The sequence below is a fragment of the Panthera tigris genome, chromosome D1 (genome assembly GCF_018350195.1).
Source record: "Panthera tigris isolate Pti1 chromosome D1, P.tigris_Pti1_mat1.1, whole genome shotgun sequence".
Classification (NCBI taxonomy): Eukaryota; Metazoa; Chordata; class Mammalia; order Carnivora; family Felidae; genus Panthera; species Panthera tigris.
Window position 1 is genome coordinate 97,720,851 of NC_056669.1, and position 21,724 is coordinate 97,742,574.

General features: G+C 46.0%; 1 protein-coding gene across 8 annotated transcripts in view; it reads right to left on the bottom strand.

Moving 5' to 3' along the window:
• Window positions 1-21,724, bottom strand: part of AMBRA1 (autophagy and beclin 1 regulator 1) — a 177,745-nt gene that overhangs the window by 12,770 nt on the left and 143,251 nt on the right. For all 8 annotated transcript variants that reach the window (XM_042959017.1, XM_042959019.1, XM_042959016.1 and 5 more), the window contains 3 exons: window positions 19,018-19,206; window positions 18,019-18,173; window positions 3,868-4,007 (listed from right to left, as the gene is read on the bottom strand). In XM_042959017.1, coding sequence (XP_042814951.1) covers window positions 3,868-4,007; window positions 18,019-18,173; window positions 19,018-19,206 — 484 coding nt within the window. The remainder of the gene's footprint in view (window positions 1-3,867; window positions 4,008-18,018; window positions 18,174-19,017; window positions 19,207-21,724) is intronic.

A 21,724-nucleotide genomic window follows, 5' to 3' on the forward strand; every position in this document is an offset into this window, starting at 1 on the left:
CCAGCGTCAGCCTTTTCAAATGGACTTCCACTTCACGCCTGGGTTCCTTCAGTAGCAGCTGTAAGCTGTGCTCAAACTCACGACTGTGAGATCAAGACCTGAGCCAGGATCAAAATTCGGACGCTTCACCAACTGAGCCACCCAGATGCCCTTAAAGATTTTATTTTTAAGTATTCTCTGCACCCAAACTGGCACCCAAACTCACAACCCTGAGATCAAGAGCCACATGCTCCACTGACTGAGCTAGCCAGGCACCCCTGAACTTCTGAACATCTAGGGAATATTCCCTTTGAGAACATCCTTCTTTCTTCTGTCACTTACATGGCTGCAGAGGCTTAGCCCACATGGCTGTCTCTTTGGAAAGAAGGACAGGCATCTATCCCCACTATCTCGGCAAAGTGGGAAAGAGCTGGCACCTGGCTCTTGTGGGGCAGCCTGAAACATGAAGTCTCTGTGGCTCCTCTTTTGACTCGGGGATCTGCCTTTTCCCTCCTTGGTCAGTGATGCTTGATTGCAATCACTGTTTACAGTGGTAGCTCCCTCTTAAGGGACAGAGCTGACAGGGCCCCACACTCAGCCAGGGGGCCAGATGCCCCACGGTCCCGGCCTAGTTTCTTCTGGCATGAGTCCCTCAATTCTGTCTTCAGAGCTGACTCTGAGAAGCAGTGGTCTTCCCAGCAACACCTCCCCCCCATTTGTAGGGCTGATCTATGAAGCCGGAAGTGAGCAAGCACCCCCTCACATCAATCTGGTACTTCACGCCCACTATGGTTATCACTGGGGGTGTTGGCTGGGCTGGCAGTCAGCCAGAGGCGCAGCAGCAGCTTGGGAGGAGTGGCGGGTGGGGGAGCAAAGCAAAGGAGAAAGGAGCGCCTCACTGCTGGGAAGGGTGGGGTGATGGGGCTATCCGCCACCCTACTGGCTTTGTGCAGGGGCTACAGGGCCAGCTGTTCATCTCCTCACCTGTCCTAAGAATTTCCTACCCTGGAGCAATGGGGATTTCCTTAGGCCTTGTTCTACCTCAGTGGGTTTTCAGTGCCAGATGCCCCGGGGGCTTGTGACCTCTGTCTTTGTGCTTGGACAGAGTGTGGAGGCTAAGACAATGGAGGAGAAATCAAGAGCAGGACTGAAAGCACAAAACGGAGGTGCAGCTGCCTGTGTCTGTGGACAAAGACGGCCACCTGTTTTAGAGGGAGGGCTGTAATCCTGGCCCAGCTGGCTGGCTGGCTGCTGTGCCCTCGGGAAAGGGTGTGCCAGAACTGTATCACAAGGGGATGGGCGGTGAGCCTCAGGCATCTGCCTACTGGAGACACAACCCTGAGCTCCTACTTCCCTATTCATTTGTTCTCCTCATTTTAGGCCAGAGACCAACCACCAACTATTCAAAAGATGTGAACATTCTCACTCCTCTCTCATTTCCCACTGTGTCCCCATCATCTGACCGCTTAAATGCCTCAACGTAACCTAGAGCTGCATTCTTTACCTGAGGTCTTAAGAGAGTTATGAAATCGTGTGTTCTTGTGGTATGTTTTTCTGTGGAAAAATGTACATTGTTTCCATCAGAATTTCAAAGGTGTTTGTGATTGAAAAAAGGTTAAAAAAAACCCCACAAAAACCAGCTGTAGGAAAGAGCTCTGGACTGGACAGTCAGGAAGCCTAATTCTGTCTTTGATCTGCTGGGAGACCTGGGTTGAGTCTTCCCTTCTTTACCGGAATACTGCCCGGGCTTCCCTGCCTGAAGCCAAATCCCACAGATATGAAGGGGACTGAGAAGCAGAGAAACTCTGAACAACTTGGGACAGAGTCATGTCTGTCTTAATTTGCATAGTTCCCTTAAATACGCACCCTAAGATTTGGGGCATTTGCCAAAAGGACCCAAGAAATCAGGAGAAACAGCAACCCCAAGACAGGTAGGCCAAGCTAGCTCTCTTTCTCTCAGGCCAATGCAACTTGGTCTGCGATGGGACGCTGTTCGTGCTGTCAAATACTGGTGGCTCCCTTGCTCCTGGAAGAGGCCTGAGTTCCTGCAGCTAAGAGTACCCCAGGCAGTCCAGGATGGCTCCAGCCTAGTGAAGCTGGATCTTGAAGACGACATATGGGGAGAAAAGAGAGAAGAGAGGCCAAAGCCAGCTTCATGTTTGGCTGAGGTGTCTGTGACTCACACCAAGTGCGGAGGCCGGGGTTTCAGACACAAAAGCCTTTGTGGGACCACGATAAACTGGAAGTAGAGACTGTGCCTCGGGAGGGGCAGGCCACTTCTGCAAGGGAAGGGGATGGGAGTTTGCCTGGCACAAAGGTCAGTGGCTGGAGCTACAGACAAGACAATAATGTTGAGGAAGGATGTCTTGGGGAAATGGGGACTAAGAAGGGCCTATAACTACAGTGTTGTTAAGAATAAAATTATGGTCCAGAATTCTGTGCCAGCTTTGGAGAAGATGTCTATTAGAGTCCTCTTATAAATGTCTAAGAGGCAGAGATAAGATAAGCAGTCTCATGTGCTTTGGGGAAAAAGAAGGAGTTGAGAGCAGACTGATTCCACGGCTACGGTCATGCCAGAGGGAGGGCAGAGACAGACAGACCCAGCGACGGGGCTAACAGTGGCACGGTCATTCAGAGAGGCAGGCACAGTTCTGGAAAGGCACAAGGAGCTAGCGAAAGGGGCTCTCTGGACACAGAGCCTGAGGACAGTGCAGCTGGCAGAACCACAGTCTCAGATGGCAGCCTCTCTTTGGGAGGGGCTCCAAAAATTCAGGATAGAATGAAAGAGCTCCCCTTAGAACCGGGTTTCCTTTCTCCTGAGCTACTGCCCTAGCTCAGCTGACAAGGGCTCAGTCACCAGTCATCTACGAGGCTGCAAGAACTGACCCAAATACACACCCTAGGAAAAACCACCAAAGGCCCTATTAAAAGGCAAAGTGGACACTTCCAACAGCCAGAGACCCTACCAGACCAGTCACGCCATGCTCTGTGATCTGCAGAACACCCTGGGAGAAGGCGCTGCACCAAGTGAAGGACAGCATTAGGACGGTCTGGAGGCAGAAGTGGCATTTAGTCTGCTGGAACCCTGCAGCGGCCCACGCAGCAATCAGCCTGATCTGCACTGAAGCACAGAGCTTCACGCGCCCCACCTGGCTGGGTCTGGAAACTGATGACAGACCTGGCTGACTCCCAGGGTCTCAAGTGAAAGAATAGACTTCTGTCCTCCAAAACACCACAAGGGGAAGGGGTGTCATCAGGACCCAACACAGAGGTGCTATGGTTCCCTGTCCCCTCCTACCCCAAAATGACCGGATAATCATTTTGATTTTAAATGGAGCTTTCCAATCTGCCTTCACTGTTATGAAGCACAAGCAGAAAGGAAAACAGGCAGGACACAGAGCCAGGCTGCTAGAGATCAGTGGCCTGACAAATTAGGGCTTTAACAATACTCTATTTCCAATTTTATTTCTTAAGTTATGACTATGGCATTTATACAAACCTAAGACCACCTGTTGAATTTTTCAAAAAGCGTTTAGAAAAGAATCTTTGATATCTATGCTTTTGCCTGCAGAGAAATTTTACTATCACTAGGGAACCAGAGAACAAGAGAAAACAAAGAAAAAAAATACTGCCTTAGGTTTAAGAAGACATAATAACTAAACCAGTCTTTTGAAGATTTCTGGGACGGAGAGCTAACGCTAGCAACCTCAAGTTAAAAGGACCCTCCATGGAGTGACGCAGAGAATGAGGCAGGCTCTAGCAGAATTTCGATTTCCCTTCTACAAGACCCCACCTCACGGCCAGACCCACAGATGGTGCTGATTACTCACGTCCTCAGCCTGGATGACCCCCTCCCACCCGTGCTGCCGCCCGCCCTGAGCCACTCACTCTGGTCGGCAGATCACCAGGTCTCCTTTGTTGGTACCATAGGCCAGGCCAAGCCCTGGCTCGGGCAGCCAACGGGCAGAGTTGATGCTGACATGTCTCCGCTGGTCGGCAGGCATGGGGTAAAGGACGTTGAAAACTCTCTGGGTGGGGGAGAAAAGAGGGAAGAAAAGAGAATTCGAGGAGAAACAATTTGTTACCAAGAATAACCAAGTCCCTTCTATGGCCGGAAGCAAGTTAACCACAGGGAGGAAAGGAGCCAGTTAGGCTGGGAACAGAAGGCCTCTTACACATACTGCAGAACTTGAGGTGGCAGGGGGAGCCTGGGGCCCTCTACTTTAGGAGAAGGCTACAACTCTGTCCAGCAAGGCTAGGGGTCACTTAGGCTTTTCTGCAGGAAGCTTGCTCATGCTCTCCTTAACATAACAGCCTTTTAGCTCTTCTCATTTCGTGGCTTTACGGTAGCCCCCTGGAAAGGCTGTCAGAGCTCCACTCCCCAGGAAGGTCTGCTCCTAACTTTCCCCTGACCAGACAAACCAGTGAGAGCCAAGCTCAACTGGGAGTCCCGTTACCATGGAAATCACAGCTCTTACAGCAATGGAGAACTGAAGGTGATAGGGGGGCGGGAGGGGGTGATAACACCAGAGAACATTCTTAATTCATCTAATTAAAAGCAATGTTAAAACTGCTATTGTTAAGGAAACCTAAAAGGTGCGCTAAGATGTAGGAAGCAGGGAAGAGGGGAATCTTGAACACACAGGTACATGACTTCTTTCTAGCTTATATAAATCACCATTAAATAGATCGTATCCATTTCTCCAAGGGAGAATCTCCCTTCAATAGTAGGCTTATTTCCAAAGCTACTATTTTCTCAGGAGGCAGCTCAGCTGTGGCTAAGGGTTTGGAGTAGGTGAAAGAGAGCCTCCAATTTCTCTGGCCTCTGAGCTGCACGACATTCCACAGCAACTTTAGTCAGAGAGCAGGACATTGGGAGAATGAAGGATGGGGACTTTCCTTCGAGCTAGGAAGCCCTGGGTTGGAGTCCTGACACTTCTCTAGAACAGTAACTTCTCCAGATCTCAGTTTAAAAAGATACAACACCAGGGGCCCCTGGGTGGCTCAGTTGGTTAAGCGTTTGACTTTGGCTCAGGTCATGATCTCACACATTTTGAGTTCGAGCCCCATGTCCAGCTCTGTGCTGACAGCTCAGAGCCTGGAGACTGTTTCAGATTTTGTGTCTCCCTCTCTCTCTGCCCCTTCCCTGCTTGTGCTCTGTCTCTCTCTTAAAAAAAATAAACATTAAAAAAAAAAGATACAACACCAATATCCAAATAATTGTGGAGAGATGAAAAGGCATGATGTGTATAAAATGTCCAGCACAGTGCAAGCTCATAAATGGTAACTGCTGCTATTATTATCAGGAATCTGCATCTGGGGCTTCAAAAAAGATGGTTCGGGTCTACAAAGAGGACATGAAGCCAAGAATCTATCGACTGGAGTTGTAGTCAATGTTTTCCCTTTTAGCCTCTTCAGGGATTAATCTAAAGTAGGGATGAAAGTAGGGATGATCTGCTTTTCCCTGTCCCCTGATGGAAAAAAACAAAAAAACAAAGAAGACCAAATGAGATGTGGTTTAGAAAGTAATATTCAAGGAATTTAGGGTGGTACAATAATTATTACTTTTAAAATTATCCTGATGAGAGATTTAAAATTTAAAAAAAAAAAAAAAAAGGAGGAAATAAGTAAAAATTGAGCTAAGGGTCCACTGCACGTATAAGAATGAAGTGATAAGCAGCCCTGGATGTGGGAATACTTGTTCATGTGCCTTGGGTGTCTATCTGTCTGAAATGCTTTCACCAGGACGGGCTCCAGAATGGAGAGGACAGCAGCACGAGTTCTCAACATACCGACACATACACAGAGAATCCTGTTATGAATAATTTTCCAGGTTCTGTGGCGCTGAGAAATGTGCCTGGGCGGCTAATGGCACACCGCCCGGACGGCCCTGCAATGGTCCTGAGGTTGAATGGGTCTCTTACAGATACGGAATTGGCTGTGTTTTGAGGCAGAAGACTGACAGCACCACAGCTGCTGCTTTAAGAACCTCCCGTGCCCTCTCTTTCTGACTCAACTCCAAATGTAAGAATTAGCAAAAATCTTTGGTCTAACTGAGGAGACTACTAAAAAAAGAGCCCCATGGAGTTTATGAATTTCTAAACGAGTCATGTAGAACATGGCTGCTTGACCTCTGGATAGTCTCTTCCTTGCACACACGTATCTAGCAGCGCTCTGAACGAACTCATTGCTCCGTTCTCTACCAGCCTCAATGGCTGACTCTCTGTGGAGGTGGCAATACCTGTCTTTTCCCTTTGCACCTATTCAACCCTTTCCTTCAAGTCAGGGGATGGGGTGTGGTGCCTTTACCCTTTCTCACAGAGGTTTTCCTTCCCAGAAGATAAATCAATAGTTTCTGTCCCACCGGCAGGCCACATGGTTAAATGAGTTGGGACACACACTCAAAGGACAAACAACTATGTCTGGGATCACTGACTGTTCAACTTCCCTTCACCCCAAGGTTAGATGGCATGAGTGGGGTACACCAGGGTTAAGGAGGGATGTGTGTTAATTTTAGTGGGCTGGATTAGGGGAGCTTCGGTCTTGACCTGTGACAGTTCTACAAAGCTTCACAAGGGAGTCTCAGCTGAAGTCACAATGATTCATTCCTAACTTCAGGGAGCTGGGCAGAGAAAGTAGCCTTGTAAGAAGGGGGAGTAATAAGGTTAGTAAAGTAGATGCTTTAAGGTTGTGCTGAGTTTTTTGATGGGTCTCAAAGAGGAAGAGAATTCTTCCAGAAATGTTCCAGACCAGGAAAGAAGCAGAGAAGCCTCTCACATGTCACAAGTTTACCTTTTATAGTCTGTTGCTGCAGAAAAATTAACAAATACTATCAATTTGCTTCTAAGCACAGGAACCTACTTTGGAGACAAAACCCTCAAAAGACCAGTATGATGGATGACCCAGCTCAGGTGAGACAAGGTCAAATGCACTGGGGAGAAGTAATTAAACATTGAGAACCCTAGACCTTGCTGCACAGATAGTCACAACCTCTATGGCTATAGTAGTCATGGGACATCAATTTGTTCTCTATGGCAGTTCCCCCGGGCCCCTCACCCCGTCAAGTCCTTAAACACCGTTGAAAGGGCAGCTCCCAAGTGCCCATCTCCTCTAGTGTTTGGGTATTAGACTAAATCCTGCTTTGTGGCAGGAAGCCAGAAGATCCCACGTGAGGATCAGCAGCCTCCAGGACTCCTGATAAGCACCAGCTTGCTTATCACACTCTAATGTGGGGGTAGGAAGGAGGGAGATGAGAGCAAAACATATGGGGGAGGGGGTGTAGTAAGAGCACAGAGGGTGCCAGATGGGCAGGACTCTGATTTACAGTCCTGAGAGGCCATCCGGTCCAATACTCCTATTTCACACATGCCTGAAATTAAAGGAGCCTAGAGGAATGAGAACCTGGCCCATCTTCAGAACCATCCAGAGATGGACTTTCCGCTCCATTCTCTGGCTGGAGCTCTCAAAGCACCTCACAGAGCGGGGTATTCTCCTCACAATTAGTCAGCCGTAATGACAAAAAGAGTATCTGCCCAACAAGTTCCCCATTGCTGACAGACGGTTCGGTAGCTCTGGCCACTCTCCCAACATTTCTGCTTTCAACTATCAGTCTATCTGGCCCAGTGACTGGGGGAGCCATCTCCTCCCAGATTCCAGTGGGGTCTAGCTCTGGCTCTGTACACTCAAGGTTCATCAGCACTGACAAGAAAGAAGATCTGAGATAGTGTTAAGGGACAGCTCTGGCCTTCACTTAAAGACACCCCAAATATATCACCAATAAAGGTTTCCTTACCACTTGTCAAGGACAAAGCTGGGTGGCCTGCCAAAAATCCCTCTCTCCCTCTGACAAGAGACACACCCCATGAAGTTGTACCACCAAATTCCATTACGTTAGAGAAGGATTATCAGGACCTGGAGACCCTTTGTGGGGTGGGATACAAAATCCAGCTGCTGATTCATGTTGGCAGAGACCTGGTTTCACCAGCTTTGGCTACAGATGTTCCCTGGTATATGACAAAAGCTGACAGCAACCCCCTCCCCAAGCAGACTGTTTTCCTTTCTGTTTAAACTCTATGAAGAGAACTGGAATCAATGTACTAGAAGGAGAGCCAGTGCCATATTGGCACATTACCAGAGAATGAGTCAGGTCGCCAAGGTCTTTATGGTTCTAAGAGAGTGGGACAAGAGGATGATTCTTTCACTTCTGGGGTCCAAGACCATCTCGTGTACCACCTGCCTTTCCATCCCCCAAACTCTACTTAACAGAAGTAGGAGCAAAAGAATACAGTTCCCAGATCAAAACTAAAGGGATCTTGTTTCTTGTTCAAAGACAGGAAAAGAATGAGAGGCAACCAGAGTTGCTCAGTGGGAAACCTTCCTCTCCACCCTTTTAAAATTTGGACGAAAAATGTATTGCTGCCCTCAAGAAGATGTTTTCTTTTTGGCTGCATATCAATAAAGCTCAGACCATTAGTCTGAGTAGCAAACTGCATTGTTCAGATCAGCTCAGATAAGAAGCTGAAAGAAAAAACTTTGTGGTTATCTTGTTTGTGTTGGGGAATCTCATCATCTGTAAAATTGGAACGGCTCCACAGCGGCAAGAGGTCGAGTGCACTCAGCAGATCTCCCCTGTTTTAACTAAGACGATGGAAGCTGGTGGTAGGAAGAAACAGACTGGAACTGGAAACAGACTGGCCACAAGAGAAGACCCAAGCCAAGAGGAGGAAAGGAACTGTGAGGAGGAGAAATGCCTTCTCGGTAATGATGGAGATCAAGGGAGGCCTTAAGCCTTTAGAGAGGGTTACTAGAGGAAAATTAACTCTCTGGGAAGAGGGAAAAAATCAATGGAAAGCAGATGCTAAGAGACAGCTGACCTTTCCATTGGAAATGGATGACTACCCATCTTGTCCAAGGCTGAGAAATGCACAAGTCCCAGAGCAGGCAGGGGGAGGGAGACTCTGCTCACCTTTTATCTTTTCTTCCTTTCAAGTTGTTGATTTACTTAGATTCATGAATTACTTAAGTGTCTTCATCCCTAGGAAAATCTGATCATTTTCCAGCAATTTTAATTTTTTTTTACTGTCTCTAAGCCTTCTTTATATTCTACTTTGGAGTATAGAACTTGTAGGAGGTTGCTTTTAAAGTGACCATTTAAAAATAAGAATCAGAATATATGAGCTCACCTAATTCTCCCCTTTATTCAGCTGAAGCAAGAACAAATCTGCCTAGATCACCCTTGTCCTAAACCAAAGCTCTCCCAACAGAAAAGAAGAGCGACAGCTCCTTTTCTTAACTTTTTTTTTTAAAGTAAGTTCTAGGGGCGACTGGGTTGTTCAGTCGGTTAAATGTCCGACTTTGGCTCAGGTCATGATCTCGCCGTTCATGTATTCGAGCCCCACATCAGGCTCTGTGCTGACAGCTCTGAGCCTGGAGCCTGCTTTGGATTCTGTGTCTCCCTCTGCCCCTCCCTTGCTCTCTCTCTCTCTCTGTCTCTCAAAAATGAAAAACATTAGGGGCATCTGGGTGGCTCAGTTAAGCATCCGACTTCAGCTCAGGTCATGATCTTGTGGTTTGTGAGTTTGCGCCCCGCCATCAGGCTCTGTGCTGACGGCTCAGAGCCTGAAGCCTGCTTCAGATTCTGTGTCTCCCTCTCCCTCTGCCCCTCCCCTGCTCATGCTCTGACTCTCTGTCTTTTAATAATAAATGTTAAAAAAAAATTTTTTTTTTAATGAAACACATTAAAAAAAATTAAAGTAAGTTCTAGGCTCAATGTGGGGCTTGAACTCACACCCTGAGATCAAGTCGCGCATTCTACCAACTGAGCCCGCCTGGGGTCCCCTTTACTTAACTCTTGGAATGTGTTGCCCTCTGCTGCCGTTAATAATCTGCTCCCTTGAAGTCATTTCTAGCCAACTTCTTGTGATTTGCTGGGATCTGAAAACTCTGTTTTATTCACTCATTCCTCTCAAAGAGCTCCCAAAGAGCAGTCAGAGGACAAGAAGTTTAGTTTTCAATTGGCCTGATGCCTTTCCAAAGGCATCTCAAGCCATTAGGACAAAGCAGAGGTTACTTCAGCTGCGGGATCTACTTTGGTGTTAAATGAAATACCAAGGCATTGAACGCTCCTAGAACAAATTAAAATAATTATTTTCTCCTATTCCCACATGTCTGTGCACAGCACAAGTTCTTAAACTTACTTGGCTTCATGAATCTCAAAGGAAATGGCCAAATGAGAAGTTATTCTAGAGATTCACCTTGGATAAGAGAGTCTTTCAATATATTCCAATACATTTAATACATTTTAGTTGATATGTTTGGAAGCGCTTTGAGGACAGTTAAACATTAAAATAGTTTGTATTTTATATTTGAAATACATTAAAAAACTTTTAGCTTTTACAAATGCAAGAATTGGTTCTCCTACCAATTCTTGAAAAAAAAACCAAACTGTTCTGCTTTTCGCTTTTGAAGCTATCTACTGGGAATCTATCACCATGTCTCAGTGCTGGGACTAGCACTCCAAGAACCCAATATTGGGCAAAATTGTGAAATGAGCAGGACGCTCCCTATTTTCGTAAGGATTATCTCCTTGATAGTTTCAATTACTGTTATGGAGAAATGTGCTAGACACACTGATGATGGCTGTAAGAAGGGGTATATCTTCACACATATGTAGGAAATACACAGCGCACAAGGTATCAAAGGGACACACATTCCTGGAATGTTCCTCAGTGTCTCCTGTGTGCCAAGTGCAGGGAAGATTAGGAATACAGCAGTGCAAAGACCAGTCAAGAAGCCCGTTGTGGGAGTGCCTGGGTGGCTCAGTGGGTTAAGCATTTGACTCTTGATTTTGGCTCAGGTCACGATCTCACGGTTTGTGAGTTTGAGCCCTGTGTCAGGCTCTGCACTGAAGCATGGAGCCTGCTTGGGACTCTCATTCTCTCTCTCTCTCTCTGCCCCTCCACCTCTTGTGCTCTCGCTCTCAAAATAAACATACATTAAGAAGAAGAAGAAGGGGGGAGGGGGAGGGGGAGGAGGAGGAGAGGGAGGAGGAGGAGGAGGAGGAGAACGAGGAGGAGGAGGAGAACGAGGAGGAGGAGGAGGAGGAGAAGAAGCAGCAGCAGCAGCAGCAGCAGCAGCAGCCGCTGCCATTTGTGTAGCAAGAGAGCAGGGACCAGGTCCATTTTATGCACTGCCTTCCCAGACCTCACAAAGTACCTGGCCCATGGTAGGGGCTCAATTAAACTTTGTAGAGTGAAAAGAATAACACACAGAATAGGCTGCACTCTGAGAGACCATGAGAAAAGAAATCATTAGAGTTACTTTAGAGAAATCTGTCATGGAAAAATTCACCGAAACTAATTGCAGCTCTACTGTTATTTTTAATGTTTTATCTTGCCCCCTCCCTTCTCTGACAAAGTGCATCAGAGACACCCCTGAATTCTCCCATACTCCCTCCCCCTTTCCTGAAATGTGCTGAAGAAAGGCACTGTTTGAGGATAGATGCTTTGTGTCACATCTCAGAAGTCAACTTTAAGATAATTGCAGCGGAAGCAGCTTTTAATCAACTGACAGGCGGCTTTAAGAAAATTAATGAGGACAAAATCTTAGGAAAGAGTAAATCATTTCTGACAACAAAGCTGTCTCTCTTTTTTCCCAATCCCCCCTTGAAGAAATAGTACCCTTCCTTCCAGGGTACAAAAATAAAATATCTTTATTTTTGGTTTTTGCCACTCCCAAGGCCAGACAAGATTAAGAAAGGCTCTTTCCCTTAGATTTCTGGGGAATACTCTAGATTGACTAGAGTTCTAGGTGACTTTTGAAAATCAAACTTTCAGGGGCGCCTGGGTGGCTCAGTCAGTTGAGCGTCCGACTTCGGCTCAGGTCACGATCTCGCGATCTGTGAGTTTGAGCCCTGCGTCGGGCTCTGTGCTGACAGCTCGGAGCCTGGAGCCTGCTTCAGATTCTGTGTCTCTCCATCTCTCAGCCCCTCCCCTGCTCATGCTCTGTCTCTCTCTGTCTCAGAAATAAATATTAAAAAAAAAAAAAAAAAAAAAACTTAAAAAAAAAAAAGAAAATCAAACTTTCAGAATCTAGGGAAGTAGAGATAAGTAGATTATGTCACAGGCTAAATTCCGGGCAAAGAGGTTATAGTGAAGATTATATACTGAAGCATGGAGCTAGGACTGGCCCAAGGAGCCTGTACACGTTAGTTACATAAACACTGGCCAGGGCTGACAGCGCTGGACACCCATGCTGCCCTAAGATCTAAGCTACAATTTAGTTATGACTAATTTGAACACTCTGGATATCAAGCCTTTGCTGTGGTTGATTTTAATGAATTTATAATAATAATCAGTCACTAGGCTCTCTGAAGATGGCTATAAAAGTGACAGAAAATGGCTATAAAAAGAAAGACAACTGATGTTTCTTTATAACCAAGATGACATCCATTAATGGGCATCATAGTGATGTCTCCCATCCAAGGATAACAGTGAGTGGAATACTGGAAAAAGGAACTGAAGAAGTACTCCTTTAGATGGGGAAGGGCCTGGAGAGAAAGATAAAGATACTGCTTCTCACTTTTTAAGCCAAGGCATCTCTGTATTCTATAGCGTGCAGGCAAGCAGGCAAGGCCTTGCGGTTAAGAGCTCAAGGAAAGTCAAATGTGGGCAGGTAAGAATTTTAATCAGAAATGGAAAAAGGCCTCACAGCATTAGTTCTTTTTTTTTTTTTTTTAATTTTTTTTTTTTAACGTTTATTTATTTTTGAGACAGAGAGAGAGCATGAACGGGGGAGGGGCAGAGAGGGAGGGAGACACAGAATCGGAAGCAGGCTCCAGGCTCTGAGCCATCAGCCCAGAGCCCGACGCAGGGCTCGAACTCACGGACTGTGAGATCGTGACCTGAGCTGAAGTCGGACGCTTAACCGACTGAGCCACCCAGGTGCCCCACAGCATTAGTTCTTAAAGTACTACCACTAGGATGTTAGCATGATGCAGAATGCTTTAGGCTGGAGATACACATCAATTTCTCAACTTGCTAGAAGTATCTGAAAGATACTGTTATTAGGAGCCATGGAAGGAACCAGATGAGGTTCTAGGGACGGTGAGAGCAAAAAGGAAAAGGACAAAGTTATACTGATAGGTGACGTCTAACTAGAATCTCCATGCAGCCAATGATTCGTTCTCAATCTTGACTGAGTGGGCAGAGTCATCTGGAGACTTGGTAAAACAAGGATGGCTGGGCTCCACCCCTAGCCTGATTCAGCAGGCCTCACATGAGGCTGAGAATCTGAATTTCTATGAAGTTCTCTGATGATGTTGATGTGGTCTCAGCAGAGTACACATTGAGAACTACAGTCCAGTTAGTTAAGAGCAGATCGTAGGTCTGTAAAAAATGGTAACAAATCTGTGTTCTTTCCCCGCTGCCTAGAGAATAAGGGGGATGCAGATCTCCACAGCCAGAGCCCCAGAGGAAGAAGATATACATAGGGACAGTCCACCAGTGAAGAACAGAACTCACAAGGTGAAGAAGTAGGGAAGGAGAGGAATGAAGAGGGAGAGACAGGGAGAAGAGAGGAAGAGAGGGGAGTAAAGGGGAGAGAAGGGGGAGAGAGGAGCTGCCTCTCTTTCCAACACCCCCTCCAAACTAACAATCTGTCTAGGTAATAGTTGCTCAACACTTAAATGCAGTTTTACCACATAACCACAAAGAAAAAGCTTCCAATAAAGTGGACCTTATTAAGTATTTGAGGCTTTGCCTTAAAAAGCACAATGCTGTTCCACAGAGAAAGGAGAGCTAAATTGCTTTCTCTCCTAGAGCTTCTCCCATCCAAGTCAAATGACAGTGTCCTCATCCATCACTTCTGCCAATAAAATGACCAGAGAGAAAACCAAACCAGCACTGGGAAGATTCAAGCAACCAGTGCCTCTAGGACCTGTAGGGATTACACAACAAGGATCCTCTTCGGTTCTTACTGAACCACTTCTATGCCCCCAACCCCCACCTGTTGGGGGGGGATGGTCCATGCATCTGCGAAAAAGAATACACAGCACCTTAATTCCGGTGTTGAAAGCACTAATCCTTATTCTTGCTTTCCAGTTCAAAATGCCCCAGCACCACTCCCCAGCCCCTACAGCTGCTGACTTTTGCCCTAGGTAAAACAGCACTTATTACTGATATAAAAATGGAAGAACAGTCTGGTGTAGGACTATTTCTGGTGTCATTAGTAATTTTATATTTTTGTTATTATGCTTTCACTTGGTTACAACCAAAGTTATTACAATGTGCAAGTTGCCACTATTTTAGAAAATTAATTGCAGTTTTCTGTGACAATATTATGCCTTATTCCAATTAGAAAATGAAAGCAGAGAGGGCACACAGGCAGTTCAGTGTTTTGAGAATTTAGCAAAACTTGAGCTCAGCAATCTCTAAATGCCTAACTTCAAAAACCAAACAGAAACTAGCAAAGAGCGTTCCCCGGCTCAAGTATAAGGTAGCCAGACACAAATAAGACCCTGAGTCACAGAATAGCATACCCAGCTTGGAGGAACCTGGAATGGGCAGAAGGGAGGGGATGATCAAATATGTGCTCAGTCTTACTTTTCCAGATTTGCCAACCACACTAAAGTCGGGAAGACTGAGCCTAGTCTCAGAAGCAGAGAAGGGAAATATCAAAAAGACCGTGATCCTAGAAACAAAGGTAAAAATTAAAATGGCTCAACATGGGGGCAGAACAGAATCCAGAACGCAGATATTCATGGGAGAGCTCTTGAAGGCAACAACAACTGAGAGAAGACAGGAGGGGAAGCACAGAGAGCCAACAAGCTAAGTAAGGTCTGGCAGAAGTGGAGCACAAAGGCCACAGTGCCTGTGACAGGATTAGCCAAGGATCCAAGCCCCACGCATAAAACCACACGTAAACCAGAGACTGTGTCTCTCCCCCTTGCTTGAAGGGGCTGCGGGCAGAAACCTAAAATGAAGAAAGGAGTCCATAAGAACAGCGGCTCTCAAACTCAAGTGTGTTATCAGAATTACTTGGAAAGTTTGGTGTACAAATGCAGATACCCCTCCCGCCCCATTCTTATGCAGATATGTAGTCTGTTTTTGACAAGGACCCCAGGTGTTCTAACACAGGTTGTTGGAGGAACACAGTTTGAGAAGCACTGATCCAGAGGTCTGAAAACTGCTTAGAATAAATGCATCAAGGCAAAGCAGCAATCAGCGATTCATTTTCAGAAGAGTGTTCATATGGGGCTGGGTAAGAGATCATCTCTTGGGGAGAGATGTCACTTAGTGGGAATTAAAATAAGGTAAGTCGATGCTCTGGAGGATGTTCTCCTGGGAATGTCAGCTGACCCAACAAGCTTACCCCTCTGAATATTACATCACGGTGATTTCCAAGAAGGACCACCAAAAAGAAGGGGAATGAATTCTGGGTAGAGAAGCTTGAGGACAGGCCCATCACCCACAAAAGCATTCCTTCAAAGACAGAGCTTGACATTACAGATGGAGACACCCACCCATACTTACCTGTGCAAAGAGGAAGATGCTCTACTGTCCCATTAAACCCTCGCTCCCTGATCTCAGACAAAAAGGCCCTCCTTGACTTAAACGGTGGTACAGCATAGCTATCCAAAAAAGCTGGTGTCTTCCCTTCCACCAATGACTGAATTCAGGGATATTTTCTGAGTGCTTTGGTGCCTTTGGATGTTAAGGGGCAACCAAGACCTGGAAAACCAGAAACTTTTCTGTAGTGCAGGGGTTTAAAGTCAGATGTGGTGGACACAGGGTGAGCAAAACCTTGTTCAGCAGCCTGGATCCTGTCTCTTAGGTGAGAGGAACACTTCCCAAATGGGAGCTTTCTAGTCACTTCAGCTCCCTAAGTGGCAGATGGTGCCTACTGAGAATCAAAAAAGCCTCACCAGGAGGCCTGAGAAATAGCTCTTGTCACGAGGCATGCAGCAGCTGGCTAGCTGCCCTGAGCCCCTTAGCAGGACAGCAACGGATCACCATATCTCCTCAGCAGACTCCTCCAACTGCATTCCCTGAGCTGCCAGCCCCATACGTGACAACATCTTGGCTTCCGCCCTGTAGCTGTTTGCCCTTAGCCAGATGTTTCTAAGCTACTTATGGAAAAGAGGAACCTTGCTAGGATGGTGGACTGGCAGGCTATGCCCAGGAGCTGGGCAGGAGCCCTGGCTTCCGGAAGAGGCTGGAGATGTCCATTAGTGTTGCCGAAATCAGATCCTGTCTCTTAATGATTATAAACAATTATTCCACAATTAGGCAGGAAGGATTTAGAAGAACAGCTGTTGGGACCAGGATTCTAGGTGGTGCAAGGCAGACACCAGGTACTTTTACCATCTGAATCTGAAGAGAAGCAAAATAAGAATATTTAAACTAAACCTTAATGTCCATCCTCAAATGTCTAGGTAAGAAAACAGGCCTGTGAACGTCCCAGAATGTCTTCTCCCAATCACCTAATATCAGATATTTCCAAAGTCATCTGGAATTCAAGAATTGGGACTTCCCTGGCAGTATGATTTCAAGGGCACAGACTGCCTGTTTCATGTTTCACCCCTTTCAGAGGCTTGGTGGAATATGCTGGCACCTATCACTGGTTCTGCTCGATACCACCTAGAAACGCTAAGGAGAACGCTTGCCTTGAGACCCTCTTTCATTCATTCAGCTTCTCCTAGATGTCAAGTTCCTTATTTGTACTTGAACTTCATAAAGGCGAAATGAATATGGTCTTCGCTCACGAAGAGCTCACGGTTCCAAAGAGGAGAATGACATGGGAAGAAGTAAGTGCAGTCTGATGTGATGAGTGTTAATACGCATGCCAGTAGCCAGGTACAATGGTGGTACAAAGAGGGAGCGATTTGGAAAGGTCCTGGAAAAGGGGAAGAGCTACGGACGTTGGGTTTGAGAGAGAGGACAGTCCAAGTAAAGGCACACTGACAAGAAAGAACCTTCTGAAATTCCGGGTGCTTGGAAGTGGCTCAGCAGAGTTGGATAGAGGGTCCCTGTAGGAGATGGGAGGGAGAAGAGGCTGGTGACAACCATGCTAGGCCACCCACTTTCCGTCACTTTCTACACAGTGGGTCCTATCTCTCTCTCTCTCTCTCTTTTTTCTTTAAAAAAACAAATGCTTCCATTCCAGGCATCAAACATCTACATGCACAGCACTAAATGAAGGGCCCTGGGGGATATGCCCCTAAGGAGCTTACACTGAACCTAATTGGGCAGATTAAACATACACACCACTCAGCTAAAGAAAACACAAAACAACACATAAACAAGTGCATAAAACTATAAATGGCACAGCACAAAGTGCTAAGGGAATTCATAGGTTCTTAGCTTGAGACAGAGCTTAAATACCATCTAATTAGAGAACCATTCAAATGCTCAATTCCCCTCAGCAAAAGCAAATCAGCCCCCATGGGAACTCAGTCAGAAACTAGTATGGTTGAGTTCAGAAGGCCACTAACCCCATGATGCCCAGAAGGCTTTTACGGCAGTATAAGAGAGGTCCACCTCAGACAAGACAGGGCCCCAACAGGACCTTTCTCTGGTAGTGAAATGGACGAGATGATTAAGAGCACAGCGGCCTCATCCTCCAACATGATTACAACCCACGGAAAAGAACATTTCATAGTATACCATTTATCAATTTTTATAGTTTGCTTCAAAAAAATTTTTTTTAAAATAAGCATAAATATTTCACTGGGTCCTTTATGTATCTCCAGACTAAAGGTCTCGTGTTGAGGTAAGGAGGTACTCAGTTTGGTCTTCATCCAAAGACACTTTCAGGCCTCTGGGGAGCTCAGCTCAGGAACGAGGGTGTGAGAAAGTTCCTGCTTTTTAATAGTCCAGAGCTTCCAAAAGCTGGTCATGGATGGGCCGGACTGCAGTCTTTCCTTACTCTTTACGAACATGCTACCTCTAGTCTAGGCTGGGAGATCACACCATTGCCCTTCACTACCCTGCCAAGCCTGGAGAGCTGCCCGACAGTGTAGGCATAAGCCGTGGCACTCACCCTCATGGAGGTCTCGCCACCATGGGCCTGTTGCAGTCTGAAGACCTGGGCCACCATGTGCTCTGTGGAGGGATGCAGCAGGATCCTCCTCGAGGCCAAGCCCACCATTACGTATCGGCCCATTGGGGACAGGCTCACCGAAATGGCATTGGGACCTGAGAGCCAACAGAACAGAGAGATGTTTCCCAGAGTTCTTGCCATCACAAGGCAATAATGTTCCCTCTCAGTCTTTTCTCTTTATTTTCAGTTTGCGTCTTTGGTTACCCAGGGGCTCTCTCATAGGAGTGCAGTGAGGAGTACAATGAGAAGGTGTCTCAAGTGTTGAATACAGTGTTTGACATACAGAAAGTACTTAACAAATGCTCACCACTGTCGTCATAGAATCACATTTAAAAAAACTGGTACCATACTGAAAATACTATTTTGAAATCTATTTTCACCTCATACATTAGGACCATTTTTTCCACCATTAAATATTCTTCTATAAGAGCATTTTAAAGGCCGGATGGTATTTTACCCTATCAATGCACCTTTATTTATTTAAGCAATTCTTCACCATTTGACATTTTTCTCTATAAGTAACACTGCTGTGAACATCCTCGTACATAAATCTCTGTATAGTTTTCTGATTATTTCCTTAGAAGTGGGTTCCTGGATTGAAGGGAACATACATTTTAGGGGCTTTTAATACACAAGGCCAAACTGCCTCACGGTGTATAAGCTTCCCCAAGCCATGACCAAAGCTCCTCCTTTATCTATGGCCATCACAGCAGAAGCATGTTGGTGATGCTGTCATGGCAGGAAGGACTCTTATTCTGAGATTCTTCTGTAATGCTACCAGCCAAGACTCCTGCCAAGCAATCTTCCTCTGGCCTGTGCCCTAAGGAGGCAGGGGCAGGATATGATCAGTACTCCAACCTAAGCTATGCTTCACCTAGGAATGCCCATGCAAAGGCACCGACATCCCTCTGTCACTAGGTTGGGCTTTCTTTCCCTTACCAAATCGCTTGGTGTAGAGCATTTCACCCAGGTTATGGGGGGCCAAGGAGTACACTGCCAGGATGCCTTCATCAGGAAAGCCCCTCTGGCTGCTAGGGATGAAAGCTGCCAGGAGCTGGCCATCTGCAGAAATGTCACAGCTGGCATCATTGTAGATCTTGCAGTTCTGCACCAGCACATTCACGGCGGCTGCATCAGACAAAGAAAGAAAAGAGGGTAAGAGAGTTTGGAGTTGATGGTGTAAAAAATTCTGGGCCAAGAAATTTGGGGGCTTTCCTAAGGGCCTGAACCCTCTCTAGAAACGCTAAAGGCTGCCTTGTCAATCAAACTAAAATTTCATGGAAGAAGCAACACAAGAGACTGGAAAGATATGTCTCTTTTACCATTTTAATAGGAAACGACAGACAGTCAACACAATCACAACCACCTGCTGAGTCTTAGCTCACACTTTGGAAACATCATTTGAGAGATTAGATATGGAAAAAGTTATTAAAAATTGTTCCTGGAGAGCCACTCAGCAGCTGTTATTGTCCAAGAGATCAAAACTAAGATGAATGAAAATGCAAAACCACTGATTCCAAGAGAAAGGTGATACAGGTAAAGCTTCCTTGGGGTGAGGATCCTACTGCACACCTGCTATGCGACATTGGAGAAGGAAGTCATTTCATGAGTTTGTGCCTTACTTTCTCATTTAAGGGAAATGGAACATTTAGAGACTTCAGACTTCTGGACAGGTCCTTGCTAACACCTGTTCCTAACTCCACAAGAGAGGACAAAGAGAAACAAAGCCCAGCTGTGGCTGGATGGCTAGAACTCTTCATTTCTCACTATGCCGTAGGCCTTACCAATGCCATAAGCAAACAGCCAGGGGCAGCCTCAGTCTGTACTTGGCAGCTACAAAGAATTATGCACACGGTCAGCCAGGCAGCAGGCTCAGCAGGAGGGAGTAGGGTGGGGGTGGGGGTGGTGGAAGAATGTGGGGAGGATCTGCTCCATGTGACAGGACTGAGATGTTGGCCGGCACTGGTCCTGTGCCTACACGCTTTGTTTGGGTTTTCATTTGAATCTCCGAAGCCCACTGTGTAATTCCCTGCCAAGAGGAAGCAGCTTACCCTTGATGTGAGCTTGGGAGCAGAATGCCCACACCAAGGGCACAAGCAGAACGGCACAACACATCCAAAGGGACCAAGTTCCTCTGGGCTTTGTCTCACTTAGATCTACTTCAAGTGCACATGAAACAAACTTTTCAGTCCTTCCCTTATTTGAAGGAGACTACTTGAATGTCCACTGTCAAAAGCATTATGGTTAAAAAAAAAAAAAAAAAAAATTCAAGCTCAGCTGCACTCACCAGATTCCAGGTGATCTATTCCAGGAAGTCAAAAGGCCTGCCCTGGAAGGAAGGTCAAGGGCAAGTTTCCCCATGAAATTAAGGAAAACAAAACAAAGAATTGCTTTTCAGGGGCCTAAGGCTTAGGGGCTCAGGGACCCACAGTAATTTCTAATACTCTATATTCATCCTCCTTTCCCTGTGTGTTGTGAATGAAGTTACAGAGACGACAAAGTAGATCAAAAAAGACATCAGAACACATTGATTAGGCTATTGTGCCAACTCTTGGGGGCTGACACCTACAGCACCATTACACATAAAACCGAGGAGGGACCACAAGGATGGTTCTGTTTGCTAACTAATAAAATAATGACATCCAAATATTCACTGCTATCACCATTAGGGCTCTGTACTGCTCAACTTCCAACCCACCATCTGCTCTAGCCTGTGTGGCTAGATTTATCTAGTTAGCACTGAGACCGTCTGCTCCTTACTCAGGGTCCCCAGCCTGGTGCCAAAAAATGACAATCTTTTCCTCCTTCCCTAGGCTGACACATGATTCCAATTGGCGATATATAAAAAAGGGAAAAAAACAAAGGAATGGGGGAAGCTTCGGGAGTGAGTCCATCTTGATCTTCTAAACTTGAGGCTGGCACAACCCTCAGAAAGATAAAAAGAAACTGACAATTGAGACTATAACAAACTTTAAAACAGTTTTGCACAATTACCATTTTATCCACATTTAATATCTTAAAAACGCATGATGGCTATTTTATGAAAGTAGGCTTTCTTATCTCCCTGATACAGAGATCTCACTCATGTGTGCTCACATACAACTCAGTTGAACATATAGAAATCTATAGTGACCCTCAGAACTCATCACCAACATAAAATAAAAAGTACTTAACTGCTTACTGTCAGATTAATTCCTAAGGGGAGCCAGGGTGGCAAGGAGAGTACAAGTAAGGTTTTCCTTCTTCTGGAAAGCCTGGCTCTAAAACGCTGAAAAACTGGGCGTATAGACAGAAAAGCATTTTGTCAGCCTCCAGTCCAAGCCACTGTGTTTGTGTTTACTACATTATGATGAATCCAAATCAATGGCCACCTCCCAAATTTTGTTCCTTCCCCACCAACTCCACCCAGTTTCACAAGTGCTCCCAGTCACTCTAGGGAGCTCACAGACAGACATGCAAATGACAAATGAAAAGAGAATGCCGAAAACTCAGGCAGAGCTTCTCCAGGCGTATGTTTAATCGCAGCAACTGTGCAGCTAGTGACCCGGGGCTTCACTCCTGTCCTAATGAAGGGGATGTGGCAGGCACACAGTGATTTGGTAGCTTCACTTCTGTGAGCACTGGGTGGTGTGTTTACAATTTCATT